Source organism: Microplitis mediator, chromosome 5, assembly GCF_029852145.1.
Source record: "Microplitis mediator isolate UGA2020A chromosome 5, iyMicMedi2.1, whole genome shotgun sequence".
Lineage (NCBI taxonomy): Eukaryota > Metazoa > Arthropoda > Insecta > Hymenoptera > Braconidae > Microplitis > Microplitis mediator.
In genome coordinates this window covers 4,038,059-4,052,171 of record NC_079973.1, presented here as the reverse complement: position 1 = coordinate 4,052,171, position 14,113 = coordinate 4,038,059, and the positions used below count along the sequence as shown (strand labels likewise).

The 14,113-nt window shown below is 27.7% G+C and overlaps 3 protein-coding genes across 4 annotated transcripts; 2 read left to right on the top strand and 1 right to left on the bottom strand.

Annotated features, from left to right (window-relative positions):
* Positions 1-1,695: 1,695 nt before the first annotated feature.
* On the top strand, positions 1,696-6,288 carry LOC130668427 (solute carrier family 66 member 2). 2 transcript variants are annotated; one of them, XM_057470715.1, is made up of 4 exons: positions 1,696-2,067; positions 2,748-2,884; positions 3,672-3,888; positions 5,826-6,288. In XM_057470715.1, the coding sequence occupies exons 1-4, from the start codon at positions 1,877-1,879 to the stop codon at positions 6,010-6,012; spliced, it is 732 nt and encodes a 243-aa protein (XP_057326698.1). In that variant the 5' UTR covers positions 1,696-1,876; the 3' UTR covers positions 6,013-6,288. The 2 variants fall into 2 exon arrangements, with proteins under 2 accessions (XP_057326698.1, XP_057326699.1); XM_057470716.1 differs by having other exon boundaries at positions 3,705-3,888; positions 5,826-6,287.
* Positions 6,289-6,731: 443 nt separating this feature from the next.
* LOC130668371 (intraflagellar transport protein 81 homolog) lies at positions 6,732-12,507 on the top strand. Its single transcript, XM_057470630.1, has 10 exons — positions 6,732-6,968; positions 7,042-7,184; positions 7,243-7,354; positions 7,432-7,548; positions 7,891-8,103; positions 8,985-9,735; positions 11,644-11,792; positions 11,881-11,961; positions 12,042-12,205; positions 12,268-12,507. The coding sequence occupies exons 1-10, from the start codon at positions 6,864-6,866 to the stop codon at positions 12,362-12,364; spliced, it is 1,932 nt and encodes a 643-aa protein (XP_057326613.1). The 5' UTR covers positions 6,732-6,863; the 3' UTR covers positions 12,365-12,507.
* LOC130668372 (uncharacterized) lies at positions 12,435-13,748 on the bottom strand. Its single transcript, XM_057470631.1, has 3 exons — positions 13,298-13,748; positions 12,998-13,229; positions 12,435-12,685 (listed from the first exon to the last, which is right to left on the bottom strand). The coding sequence occupies exons 1-3, from the start codon at positions 13,555-13,557 to the stop codon at positions 12,569-12,571; spliced, it is 609 nt and encodes a 202-aa protein (XP_057326614.1). The 5' UTR covers positions 13,558-13,748; the 3' UTR covers positions 12,435-12,568.
* Positions 13,749-14,113: the final 365 nt, after the last annotated feature.

The window sequence follows — 14,113 nt, the reverse complement described above, 5'->3', positions numbered from 1 at the left end:
GGGCAAGAAAACGACGCCGTTAAACTTTTTATATATAAATTAAAATGTATACATACTCAAAATTTAAAAACACAAACGAAGCCATTTTGTATAAAGACTTACTCAGGCAGACTATTATCAATGAAATACTTGATAGCTTCGATAATTACTGACGCTACTAATGACATCAAATCACTAGCACGTGATTTGCTGTCATTAAAAATTCTTCCAACAATTGGTCTAATAACCAGCAATTTAATCCAAAATTGATTTTTTATTAATTTAATTGATAATCGAAAAAATACATTCGATCCGTGATTGAAAGAAACGAGTCAATACGATTAGAAACGATTCAAAACAATTCAAAACGATTCAATTTTCCTACTGTATAGAAGTACATTCATCATAAAAAAATTTAATAGTAACTTAAATTTCGTGATTATCAAAGTAAATGTGAAAATAAAAATTATAAAAACCTACAAGTTTAGTAAATATCTCATTACATTTTTAAAATAAAGTAATAAAAGTTAATTAATGATTAATGCTATTGAAATTTTTAAGACATTTGTACTTTATTAAGACAGAAGAAAAAAAAAAACATAGTTCATCAATATCACATGATATATTTGAGTTCCCGAAAATTTACTATTTCCTTAAGTACCCCGTTTTGCCCCTCCCGCCCCTATATATAAGACTGTGTCAAATAAAATCAGCACTTTATTTTTTTCGGTATCATACGCATATTTTATTGAATCCTCTACGGTTTTTTTTTTCGACTTGGGGGATCGATTGCTGATGGCAAACCAATTTTTAGCTCAAGAGATCAATATTTGAACATTTCATGAGGAAACAAGTGACCTCACTTCGCGATTTTGACCCATTTTCAGCACTTGAAGGGCCATACGATAGCTGTCTTGTGAATTTAAATTCCCCGCGGTTTTTCCTTTCGAATTGGAGATCGATTGCTGATCGCAAACCAATTTTTAGTTCAAGAGATCAATAATTGAACATTTCATAAGCAAATTAGTGACCAGAATCGCGATTTTGACCCATATATGGAGTATGATCGTCATACAAATACGGTATGACCAGAGTATAAATGAAAAACAATTTTTTAAATAAAGTCCACTTATTATCAATAATTATCTCTACTTATATAATTTATTTATTTAACAAGGGGTTATCAGATATTTTCGGCTGAGTTTTTTTCGGAAACAAAGTCTCTAAATACAAAATACAGACCGCACATTGATGCACTACTGTCTGATCTACAAGTGCGCTTTAATTGTTTGACAATATTCGTTTGTTTAAGAGAAAAACTCAGCCAAAGTTTCAATTTACTGCACAAGTGCAACAAAGATAGTACCGTTCGTGGACTTAAGTGTAGTAGAGAGAGAAGTACGAACCCCTGTTTAAATAATTAATTAATCACCTTTTCAATAACGAATACCGACCGATAAATGTCAGTCACGTGGTTGCTGCCATTCACTTTTAAAAACCGCGCGAAAATTCAAATTCCTAAAATATCGTATTTAAATTAATGATTAAAAATAAAAAAATTACTACTCTAATTACTCGTAAAAAATATAATTTTATTGTATTTAAATAATTATAAAGTTCAAATCATTATTTTAAATAATTTAAAAAGAATAATTCATTTATATATATTTTGAATATATAAACATATAGTTGTGTAAATGTAAACATAACCAAAAAAATTAGTGTCAATTGTCAACTAGTCAGTAATTAGTAATGTCAAAAAAAAGAGGCTAATTGCAGTGATAAAAAATGATTTTACAATTAATCTAAATATATATTTATATTTATAAATAAAAATAAAAAAATATATTATTTTATTGACTGATTAATTTATTTATATTTAAATAATATTGTAAATATGTCAGATCCAGTAGATATTGGAATGAGTGACGTTGCGAGTTGGATTGCATCTGGTGCCATAATATTTGGCGGAATAATTCCGTACATTCCACAATACAGGGAAATTAAAAAAAATGAAGATGCCGAAGGATTTTCATTGTACGTTTGTTTAGCTCTTTTAATTGCTAATACATTGAGGATATTATTTTGGTAAATTTATTTTATTATTTTTTAACATTTATTTACAACATTACGTAGACAAAATTTAATTAAGAATTTGAAATTTCGAAATGAACAAAAATAATACTGAAGTTATTCGACATCTAATAATTTTTAGATTTTTTTAAAAAGTTCAAATTATAGTAAAAAAAATATTTAAAAAATTTGCACCAATAGTTTTTTAAATTTCCCACATGTGCATATTTTTAGCTTTTGTTTTTTTTTGATTTGTTGAGAAAGAAATCCGAAAATTGCTAATTCTCTGTTAACTTCAAGATCATGAAAAAAATTTTTCAAATTCTGGGAATGAAAAATGATAATTTATTTTAAAAAATTAAATTTTTTATCTTTTATTGTTTGCATAAAAAAAAAAAATATTTGAATATTTTGATAAATATTCAGTTTTTTAAAGTATTTGTACATCGATATTGTGATAAAATTTATATGTATATATATATATATATTTGAAAAACATTTTTTTTATACTTATAAAAATTTTCAAAATTGATGACGTATAAAAAAAAAATTGAATATTTTTAAATAATAATTAAAAAAAAAGTAATAGATAATTATGATACAAGGCTACGTTTAATTTTTAATAATTATCAAACATTAAGTAAGTAATTAGTAAAAGTATGTCATATCATATATGTATATATTTTTTTTTCAAGGTTTGGAAAACACTTTGAGTTACCTCTTTTGTTTCAAAGTATTCTAATGAATATAACAATGTTATTTATGATAAAATTATGCGTCAGCATTAATACCAAAAATCAAATAATAAAATTAAAAGATCGAGGGTTCACAGGTATGTAAAATAAAAATTTAGTAATTGAGGTCTGACATTTTTTAAACGCAAAAGTACCACATATAATTTTTCTGATATAAAAAATTTTTCAATTAAATTATATATAATTCAAATTTACTGTCCACTTGATTTAAATTTAAATTATTAATGGGTTTATTGGAGCTCAAGGGAGCTCTCTTATAAACCGATAGGATTTCAATCGGAAAAAACATCGGTCGTAGAAATATTTATATCGGATTCTACTGGAAAATAGATGATACTGAAGTTAGCCGACGTCTAATAATTTTTGAATTTTTTAAAAGACGATAAATTATAAAAAATAAAAATATTTAAAAAAATTGCACTTATAGTCTTTTAAATTTGCTACATGTACATTTTTTCAGTTTCTTTTTTTCTTCAAATTTAATTGTTCAAAATAAAATCCTAAAATTGTATAGAATAATTAATAGAATTAAATCTAAAACTTTCTATCGAAGCAATTGGAAATTTTTTTGCTATTAATCGGATCCGATTGAAAAGTTTTCAATCGGAGTTTTTAATCAGAGACTAGCCACCCTCAACAATAAATAAATTTACCATCAAAGTGGTACTTGTAAAGTTAAAAAAATCTTGGATCTCAATGAATAAATAAAAAAAATTTGTTACTAACATTTCTGCATAATCATTACATTAGAAACTCTCTCACTCTATTATGTATTATTTAACTATACCTTTTAGTTGCATTGTGTATTGCTATAACATCCTTGTTTGTATTCATGTAGTTTCCATTTAAAACTAATTCAAATAGATTTGGACATTAAATACTTTTGGAAATGGACAGACTTCCAGTCTTATTTGGACTTTGTATTGCTATTCGCCGTTGTCGGAGGAATTATAATGTATATATTTGTCGATTACCCGATATTCGTTGAGACAGTTGGCCTATTAGCAGTTTTAACTGAAGCAATGCTTGGGGTGCCGCAGTTTTTACGTAATCTTGATAACAAATCAACCGAGGGAATGAGGTAAAATCTTTCTTCAATTAATTTATTTATTCTTTACGAGTGTGAATGTAGCAGACATTAGACAAATTTAAAATTATAAATATGTAGAGTAGGGTGCTTCAAAAAAAAACTTTATTTTTTTTTTTTTCGCTCTTACCCCCTGAAACGTTAGTGGTTGCCGAGAAAAAAATCCTCCCAAAAGATGGGCTCTCTAGCTCAACTCTAAGAGGTCGCTATTTTAATTTTAATTTCCCATCTGATTAACATGTAAAAATTTATTTTTTCATTCAAAGTGTAATTACTCGTACGCTGCTCAATATTTTTCAAATTTATACATAGACCTTTAAAGCTGAGTCCTCAAGCTTTCCAAAACCCTATGATGAGTCATAATTACCATTATTCAAATGTCAATTGAAGCTATCTGAAAAGTATCGATTTTGTATTTCAAAATGAAATTGTTAATTTTCGATTTTTTTTTTGCTAGCTTCAATTGGGGATAATTATGACTTGTCATAGGGTTTTGGAAAGCTTGAGGACTCAGCTTTAAAGGTCTATGTATAAATTTGAAAAATATTGAGCAGCGTACGAGTAATTACACTTTGAATGAAAAAATAAATTTTTACATGTTAATCAGATGGAAAATTAAAATTAAAATAGCGACCTCTTAGAGTTGAGCTAGAGAGCCCATCTTTTGGGAGGATTTTTTTCTTGGCAACCACTAACGTTTTAGGGGTTAGAGCGAAAAAAAAAATCGGTCTGTCAGTTGACCCTGCGGGCCAGCCCCAAAACTTCCCGCTGTTTTCGAGCTCGCTGGGCTCGAAAACATTATTGTGAATATATTTTCGAGCTCTTCGAGCTCGCAAATACTTTTGTATGCCATTGTTTTGTAAAAAACCATTTTTTAGCATTTCTTTCTTCCACGATATCTCGCGAACGAATCAACCGATTTTGATGGTTGAGGTGGCAATCGACGCGTTTTATCAAGTTCTAAAGCTGGTCGAATTTTGAAATTGATCTACTCAGCCGTTTTTGAGAAATTTCAAAAAAACCAAGGAAAAAATTTTTTTTGAATTCTTTCGTCAACGGTTTCTCTTGAACGAATGAACCGATTTTGATGGTTGAGGTGGCATTCGACGCGGCTTATAGAGTTTTAGAGCTGATTAGATTTTGGAATCAATCCATCGAGCAAATTGGAAGTTATCCAAATAAAACATTTTTGAAAAAATTTTATTTTTGAAATATCTCTGAACGCACCCTACCGATTAAGTTCAAATTTCTACGGCCTCAAGACATTAACAAGCCGCGTCGAATGACACCTCAACGATCAAAATCGGTTCATCCGTTCAAGAGTTATGAATATTTACATACATACATACGTACGTACGTACGTACGTACGTACGTACACACATACATACACTCGGACATCATCGTGAAATTAGTCAGGATAGCTTCCTAGGACCTCGAAACGTCGACATCTGATGGAAATTCGATTTTCGTAAATCGGACCGAAACCAATAACTTCCCGAATTTTTGAAAATTTACAATTTTCTTAGCGGGAAGTTAAAAATTAAAGTTTTTTTTTTTGAAGCACCCTAATTTAGAGTAAATAATTTAAAAAATAATATTTATAAAAAATGCACTTATTAATTTTAAAATTTTTTAAATACGCATTTTTTAAAAATTTTATTTTATTAATTATTTACTCTATTTATTATCAATTTTAAATTTGTCTGATGTCTGCTGCATTCACACTCATTATTCTTTACATTTAATAATCTCCTTTTATGGTACTATCTTTTAATTTACCAACTTTACTAATTTAACTACACAGAAAAAAATGATTACCTTTCCGCAAAAAATTTTTACGTGCCCCAAGAAATTTTTTAATTTATTAAAATTACAATTATAAAAAATAATTGTTCAATTTTTATTAACTGAGTTTTAATTTAAATTGCAGCATAGTAATGGTGACCATGTGGACTGTGGGTGACACATTCAAAACATGTTACTTCCTTCATCGCGAAGCTCCAGTACAATTTAGTATATGCGGAGCTCTTCAAGTAATAGTTGATCTAGGAATACTTTCACAAGTATACATCTACAGAAATAAGCCACCAATAAGACCGGTGATACGAACAGACTGACGATAAGTCTGATTTTATTTAACTAATTAAATAATTAACTAAATACTAATTAGTAATTTTTTCACTAAAAAACAAAACCAAAAAAAAATATATATACATATATAATTTGTATCAATCTTTCTAATTGTAAGTTTGAAAACTTTATCATCTTTTTATCATATTGTATTTCCAATTCTTCCGACATAATATCAAAAACTAAAAACTTGTCTATGTATTGATGTTGATATTCAAAAATAAAATTTATACAAATTTTTTAAATTAATTTACACTATAAATTAAACTTGTCTTCTAACTTTTAATGTATGAAAATTTAATATTAATAAAAATATATAAAAAAATATATATATAATGATTTTATTGATGAATAAAATTTCATTTTTTTTTTAGATGTGTAGAAAATATTTTTTAGTAAATCATATAAATTTAATTATGAAAAATTAATTACATATATTTTCAAATAATATATAGTAGATATATTTTAATACTCTAGGGAAATTATATCATATTTATAATTGTATGTTGAGAAATGAAATTAAAAAAATGAAATTCAGTATAAAATTTTACTTATTTATGACTTTTATAATTAAAATTTTTTTTTTTAGTGCATTCAGTATTCATTTAAATTCAAATCAATTTTATACATACATAAAATATATGTACGTTTGTATACTTCATTTATGTGTAGTGAGTTGCCATGGAAACGTTTGTATCAACATTTGTATAACAAGTAACAGTTAATTTTTATAGTCACATTGTTTTATAATTACTAATAATTACTACTCAAAAAATATATATAGATATTAAATATAATTTAAAAAAATTTTAAGTTAAATTTGAATTAAATCGTAAAAATGGGGGAAGATTTAAAACAAATCATCACTGAATTAAATAAATTATTGAATAAAAACTTCTCCTTGATATCTTTCAAGGCGCTTAGTTCTGTAGATTTACTGCAGGTAAATGATAGTTTTTATTTTTACTACAACTTCTTATGTTCGATTAATTGATTAATTGATTTTACGGTTGCAGTTATTGAGTGATTTGTTGTCAAAAATAACAGAGACACCGAAAATAAATATAATCGAAGAAAATGTCGAGCAATCAACGATCCGTATTCTGTCGATACTTAAAATACTCAAGTATCAAACGAATAAAGACTTTTCATTATTTAGGTATACACTTTAAATTAAAGAAAAATGAATTTATTAATCATCTGAATGATTTATTTAGACAAAGATTAATGAAAGGAGATCAAGATACGATTTACTCTATTTTGCAATGGCTCATTACCAATATTGATATCGCGTGTAAACGCGCATATTTATCACGATTTTTGATAAAAGTAAAATTAATTATTATTATTTGCAGCACAGTAATTAACAAATAAATTTATTTGTTTATTTATTTTTTAATTAATAGATTGAAGTACCAGCAGAATATTTACAAGAATCCGAAACTTCTGCGTTATATGAAAGATATTTAGAACTTGTTGAAGAATTTAAAATAGTACATAAAGAACGCGAAGCGGGAATAAAGGTTGTTATTTTAAAATAGTTTATTATAAATTTCATTAACGCATTATATTATTATTTGTCTTTCTTAAATCATGTAGTAAATTCTTCATGATCCTGAAGTTAGCAAACAATTAAAAATTTTCGAATTTTTGTTCCAACGACTCAATTTAAAAAAAAAAAAATATAAAAATATGCACATGTAGAAAATTTAATAAACTACAGGTGCGATTTTTTCAAATGTTTTTTTTTTAATAATTTATTGTCTAAAAAAAAAATCAAAAAATTATTGGACGTCGGCTAACTTCAGTATCATAATTCTTTTACTAAAATTATTATTTTCAAAAAAACAAATTACAATAAAAAGGGCAATGAAGCTGCAGCTGAACTTAAATCAGATTTACGAGCCATGGAAAAAGAACGTCAAGTACTTGTCGATAGAATTGAAAAAATAAAATCTAAAACAACTTCACAAGCTCATTTACTCAAAATCGCTCAGGAATTACGTATTGAAAAAGATAGAGATCATGAATTAATCCTGCAACGAATGCAAGAAAATAAAGCTATCGAATCACTGCAGGTATTCAAATTAAATAGCATGTAATCTTTATTTGCATTTATACTGTGCAACTTCCGTTTTTTACAGTTTTTTTGCTTATTCTTAGTTTATTTACTTATTTACATTGATTGTTGTCATTCATACCTAATTTATCACTCTTACAATCATTCATACTTTATTAGTGTAATTTGTTCCCTAATTTTCGCGGGTGTATAGTACTATACTTGAAATTACTCTAGTTTTGACTTATTACTGACTAGATTTATTCTTTTTTGTCACTTTTTATCTATTTACTCTTCTTTTGCTTCGTTTGTCTTTTTCCTGGCTAGGCTTTCAAATTTTCTTGTGTACTCTATTACCTCTGCTTGGCTCTCCTATCCCTACCCGTATAAAAAAAGTTGTCGAAAAAAAGTTAAAAAAGTGTTGACTATTCTAAACATCAAAACGTGACACAACGACGAACTTTTTTTGAACGTTTTTTAAACTTCTGAAAATACACAAAAAAAATAATTGACTTAATACCTCAAATTAACATTTTTCAGTGCAAAATATGTTCAGAAAAAACTAATTTTGAAGTATTTATAAACGTTTTTCGTATTAGCATATCTTAATAATACAAGGATACTAATTAATTTTTCTCTTGAATTTTCAAAAGTTTAAAAAGCGGTCAAAAAAAGTTCGTCGTTGTGTCACGTTTTGATGTTTAGAATAGTCAACACTTTTTTAACCTTTTTTTAACAATTTTTTTTTACACGGGTAGTTCCAACTTCATTCTCTCTCTTGCTCGTTCTGTTTGCTTGCTTGCTTTGCATGAATCTTTCTTTGATTTTACTATTCAAATGAAATATAAACCCGCTATTTTATAAAATCATTTATTGATTATTAATTATCATTATCTTTAGTTATCATTACAAAAAGCTGAACAAAAACTAGAAACGTTAAAAAAAACAGATGTGGAGTTGACTCCACAATCACTACAACAGAGATTGCAAGAAGAAGTCATGATACTAACGGCGATTTATAATGAGAAAATGGCTAAGGAATTGTCAGCATTGAAGTTGCGTGTCAATGCATTAAATAATGTTACAAAGACACCATACATTGGACCGGATGACATAATAAAATTACGTCAACAGCTCGATGTATTGATACGTGAAATCAAAACACTTGCGGAAAATAAAGTAACTGAAAACGGAAGTGACAAAATAACTCCGTTCAGACAACAAGCAGCCGCAATTGCTGGTATTAAACGAAGTACTCTTGATAAATTGGAAAAAAATGAAAACGTTTTAGCGGAATTAAGTATCAAATTAGAAAATAAACGCGCCAAGACAAAACATTTAACTGAAGATTCAATACCAAAAGGTGAAGATCTGAAACGTTATGTCGCACGTTTGAAAACTAAAAGTGGAATTTATAAACGGTGTAGAGCTGAATTGGCTGAATTAAGAGCCGAAGGTGGTATTTTGAGCCGGACAAATATTATCTTAGAAGCGAAATTAACTGACAGTAAAACGATTGACACAATTAATATGATGAACTATGAGTACAATATACCAGATAATTTTAATGAAAGTAATGCTAAAGATATTAATTTACAATTGACTCGAAATTTGTTGACATTAAAATCTAAATTGTCATCTTTATTAAATGGTGAGTATTTTTTTATGTAATGACTCAAGTTAAATTTTCGAGGAACTCAATTAATTGGATTTCAAATTTTGAATACTTTAAATGGCCTTTACAAAGTTTGCTTAGGCTGCATTCGGTATGCTCTGGATCTAGCTCTCGCTATATGCCAACGCTTGGCTACAACATTTCTGAATGCAGCCAGACTAAAAAATATACTCGAAATTTTTATTTTTATTAATAATTTGAATATTAAAAGAATAAGTTATTAGAAACTGGAGAATAATTAAAAATCGTAGGTCAAAATAAAATGGTGGCAGGATATGTTAGAAAAAATTTTAAATATTAAAAAAAAACACTTGAGTGTTTGAACAAACCTTGGTGGAGAAATAATATGCAGAAGGGTGTCCTAATACACTTGGAGATTTGAATTAAATTGCTCCAAGTGTATTTCAGCTAAAAAACGTCACTTAACTGCTATTTCCCCACCAGACGATGCCAGATGATTGGGCTCAGGAACTTGGAAGTTATCAGCATCAGCAACTTACATCACTTGACACTCAAACTGGACACTTAACACTTTACACTTGCACTGAACACTTAAATACACCACAGATACTTTGCACAATTTAAATTAATAAAAGATAAATTTTACAATCACTGCACTATTTTACACGACGCTACTGCAATACTGTGTCTCAATTCAAACGTAAAGAACAAAGAAGAATCTGGACTACTACTGCCAATGTCAATGATACTGACTGCCACTATCGAACCGTCAGTTGATTACAAAGCAATCGATTTTGCGATTTATTCAACCACCCCCACTTCAGCGAAAATTTGAACATTAAGTACAGCGACGCGCAGTAGCGCCAACTTGGCGCGAAATTTCAAAATTGAAATTTAATAATGTTATTAAAATTCATTTGTGTCAATAATCATATTAATTTGACTAAAAACTATGCCCTCAATTTTTTATTTTTCATTAATAATTTGTTAATTATTCTTATTACTCGCGCGGTAAATTTAAATATTCGAGAAATATATTATTAGAAATTGGAGAAAAATTAAAAATCGAAGTCAAAATAAGATGGTGGCAGAATATGTTAGAAAAAATTTTAAATATTAAAAAAGAAACACGCAAGTGTTTGAACAAACCTTGGTGGGGAAATAATATGCAGAAGGGTGTCCTAATACACTTGGAGATTTGAATTAAATTGCTCCAAGTGTATTTCAGCTAAAAAAACTTCACTTAACTGCTATTTCTCCACCAGACGATGCCAGATGAGTTTGCTCAGGAACCTGGAAGAAATCAGCATCAGCCATCAGCAACACTTTGCACTAGCACTGAACACTTAACGACACCACAGACACTTTGCACAATTTAAATTTTACAAACACTGTACAATTTAATTAAACAATAACTATAAGCAAAAAATTTTATGGATAATTACACGACGCCACTGCAATACTGTTTCAATTCAAACATACAAAAGGATCTGGACTACAACTGAAGTTGTCGATGATACTGACTGCCGCTATCGAACCGTCAGTTGATTACAAAGCAATCGATTTTGCGATTTATTCGACTGCCCCTCCCCCACTTTAGCAAAAATTTGAACGTCGAACACAGCGACGCGCAGTCACGCTAACTTGGCGCGGAATTTCAAAATTGAAATTTAATCATTTTCTTCAAAATTATTTGTATTAATAATTATATTGATTAGGGGGCATTCGGGAATGCAAAAATTTTCTTTTTTCTTTTACTGACGAACTTGTCAATAACTTCAAGTAATTTTTTTTAATTTCAAGCAAAATTTGCAACAGCGCACATTAACCATTTTATTGTAACGTGATCGGAAATAAATTCAATTACATAATTAGTGTATGAAAAAAATTATAATAAATTGACGTTAACAATTTTGTTTGAAGATTTAAAACCAGTGCGACAAAAAAATTATGACGTTGAGGATAAATATGAACGCGCGAAACGCAGCTATGATTCAATTGCATCGAGTACGCAGAATGCGATATCTAATTTGATGAACGACGTTGAAATTACAAGGAAACTTATTGAAAATGTGCGTATGCTGCTGTATTCTGTGAAATAAAAAATATTTTGCTGTTATTCATTTAAACATTTATTTGTAATTGTCATTTATTTTGTAGAATACTCAAGAAATTAAGGAGCTGGAAGGAAAAATATTGAAAATGAAAAAAATACAGAAAAATATTCAAAATGAAGTTCGAGTAAGTTTTAGTTATTAATTAGATGATAAAAAAATTACGAATATTTTAGACCTGATTATATTTTAGTATTTGTATTGCAGTTTTATTCAAACCCTAGCAGTGAAAAATCACTTCAAGAGAAACTGAGCGAGTCGATAATTGCTGAAGAAAAAAAATATAAATTGTTGAAAGATAAAGAAAATACTTTAAAAGAATTAGTTAAGCAGAGCGTAAGTCAAACTCATCAATGGACAAATCTTATTACGTAAGTAATTTTTTTTTTATGAATGATTTTTTAAAATTTTAAAATAACAAATTTTTTTTTAGAATTTTCAAATCTAAAATTGAAAATTATGCTGAAAATAAACGACGTGACGGCATTGTCCTGCGTAAAGATGGAACTGAAACGTTGATTTTGGAATAAATAATTAATTATATTAATTAATAGTAAAAGTATAAACAGGAAATTATTATAAAAATATAAAACAATTGACTCGTAAATAAACTATTTTATTTTTTAATTTAAGTATCTTTATAAAAATACAAACTTTGGAAAATATTTGAATAATAAGATTTTTATCTATGAATATAAATATATATATAAGTTAAATAAGAGATTATTAAATATTTACGTAGATTTCTTAAGAATATTAATCACAAATATTGAAGACCCAATCAAACAAATGGATAAACCAATGCCACCAATAAATTTGTATTTATGTGATTGGTTTTTAGTTGTATCGGCCTAAGAACAAAATTAATTAATAATTAATACATTGATTAATTATTACTATGAACATAAAAGTTATTTATGACCTTGAAGTTAGCAGACAATTAACATTTTTTGGATTTTTGTTTCAACAAATTAATTACAAAGAAAAATAAAAAATAATAATATGCACTAATAGAAAATTTTAAAAACTGCAGGTGCAATTTTTCGAAATATTTTTTTTTTATAATTTATCATTTTAAAAAAAATCCAAAAATTATTAGACGTCGGCTGACTTCAGTATCATAATTTATATTGGCATTAAATAAATAAATTAAAAATAATTACTCCTTTCATTGACGTTAATAATTGATGTAGATCTAATTGAAGATTATTAATTTGTTCAATAGCACATTTAGTTACCAAACAAAGTGCCTGGCTAGCTCGTGTATTTTTGTTCAGGTCAATAATAAAATCACAAGATTCTTTAGACAATTTAACGCGGTTGTAATTCATGAATGCTTGTAAAAATCCTAGTTGTAGGTGGGAATTTTTAATTATTTCAATTATTTTTTCTGATCTGTAAATTATTTGAATTTAAATAAATTATTATTAAAATTTACTGTTGGTGTTAATTAATTTACTTACTGGTTTGATGGATTGTCAAATAAATCAGCAAGTGGAGCCTTAGATTTACGTAATTTAGGACCTATTTCTTTAACAATATTATCAGCAAGTTCTTCACTAGCTCCCAGAGTAATAAAATCATCTTTTGTTAATTCAGATAATACGGATGTTGATATATTACGTTTTTTGAATTCTGGTATCAAGTCACCGGCATTAAAACCCTCAAGTATCATCGCCGTTTGCTGAGTAAAGCCAAAAACATCGTCGCTTGGCAAATTCATTTTTTTTTTTTTACTGTTTTTATTGCAAGTTTTATTTTATTTCTGTAACTTTTTATTTGTTTAGTTAATGTTGCTGTTTTTTAAAATATAATTATTCACAAAACATTTGATGAAACACAAGAAAATATATCAGGAGCTCATGATGATGGAGGAATGTACGCACGTGGTGTAGGTTGGAAGGAGAAATCAGCTGGTTTGAATAAATACGGCGGTAAATTTAAATATATTATTTTGCACATTTTAGTTTTTTATACTGATCCGGATAAAATAAGTAATTAATTAATTATTTAAATAAACAAAAGTAATTTTAGATAATTTTAACCCAATTCCGAGCAAAAAAAAATTATCACAAAATAAATTCATGAGAATGCGCCCACAAACAAATTTTAATAAAATTATTAAATTTCAATTTTGAAATTCCGCGCCAAGTTAACGTTACTGCGCGTCGCTGTCTTCGACGTTCAAATTTTTGCTGAAGTGGGGGAGAGGCGATCGAATAAATCGCAAAATCGATTGCTTTGTAATCAACTGACGGTTCGATAGCGACAGTCAGTAT

Bases quoted from the DNA above. Each gene is read 5' to 3' on its own strand.
- LOC130668372 (XM_057470631.1), bottom strand. From the start codon at position 13,557: ATGAATTTGCCAAGCGACGATGTTTTTGGCTTTACTCAGCAAACGGCG. The intron at 13,230-13,297 runs GTAAGTAAATTA...AATAATTTACAG, and splicing joins TTTGACAATCCATCAAACCA to ATCAGAAAAAATAATTGAAA. The intron at 12,686-12,997 runs GTAATTATTTTT...TTTTGTTCTTAG, and splicing joins TATTAACGTCAATGAAAGGA to GCCGATACAACTAAAAACCA.
- LOC130668371 (XM_057470630.1), top strand. From the start codon at position 6,864: ATGGGGGAAGATTTAAAACAAATCATCACTGAATTAAATAAATTATTG. The intron at 7,549-7,890 runs GTTGTTATTTTA...TACAATAAAAAG, and splicing joins AACGCGAAGCGGGAATAAAG to GGCAATGAAGCTGCAGCTGA. The intron at 11,962-12,041 runs GTAAGTTTTAGT...TTTGTATTGCAG, and splicing joins ATATTCAAAATGAAGTTCGA to TTTTATTCAAACCCTAGCAG.
- LOC130668427 (XM_057470715.1), top strand. From the start codon at position 1,877: ATGTCAGATCCAGTAGATATTGGAATGAGTGACGTTGCGAGTTGGATT. The intron at 2,885-3,671 runs GTATGTAAAATA...TAATTCAAATAG, and splicing joins AAAAGATCGAGGGTTCACAG to ATTTGGACATTAAATACTTT. The intron at 3,889-5,825 runs GTAAAATCTTTC...TTTAAATTGCAG, and splicing joins AAATCAACCGAGGGAATGAG to CATAGTAATGGTGACCATGT.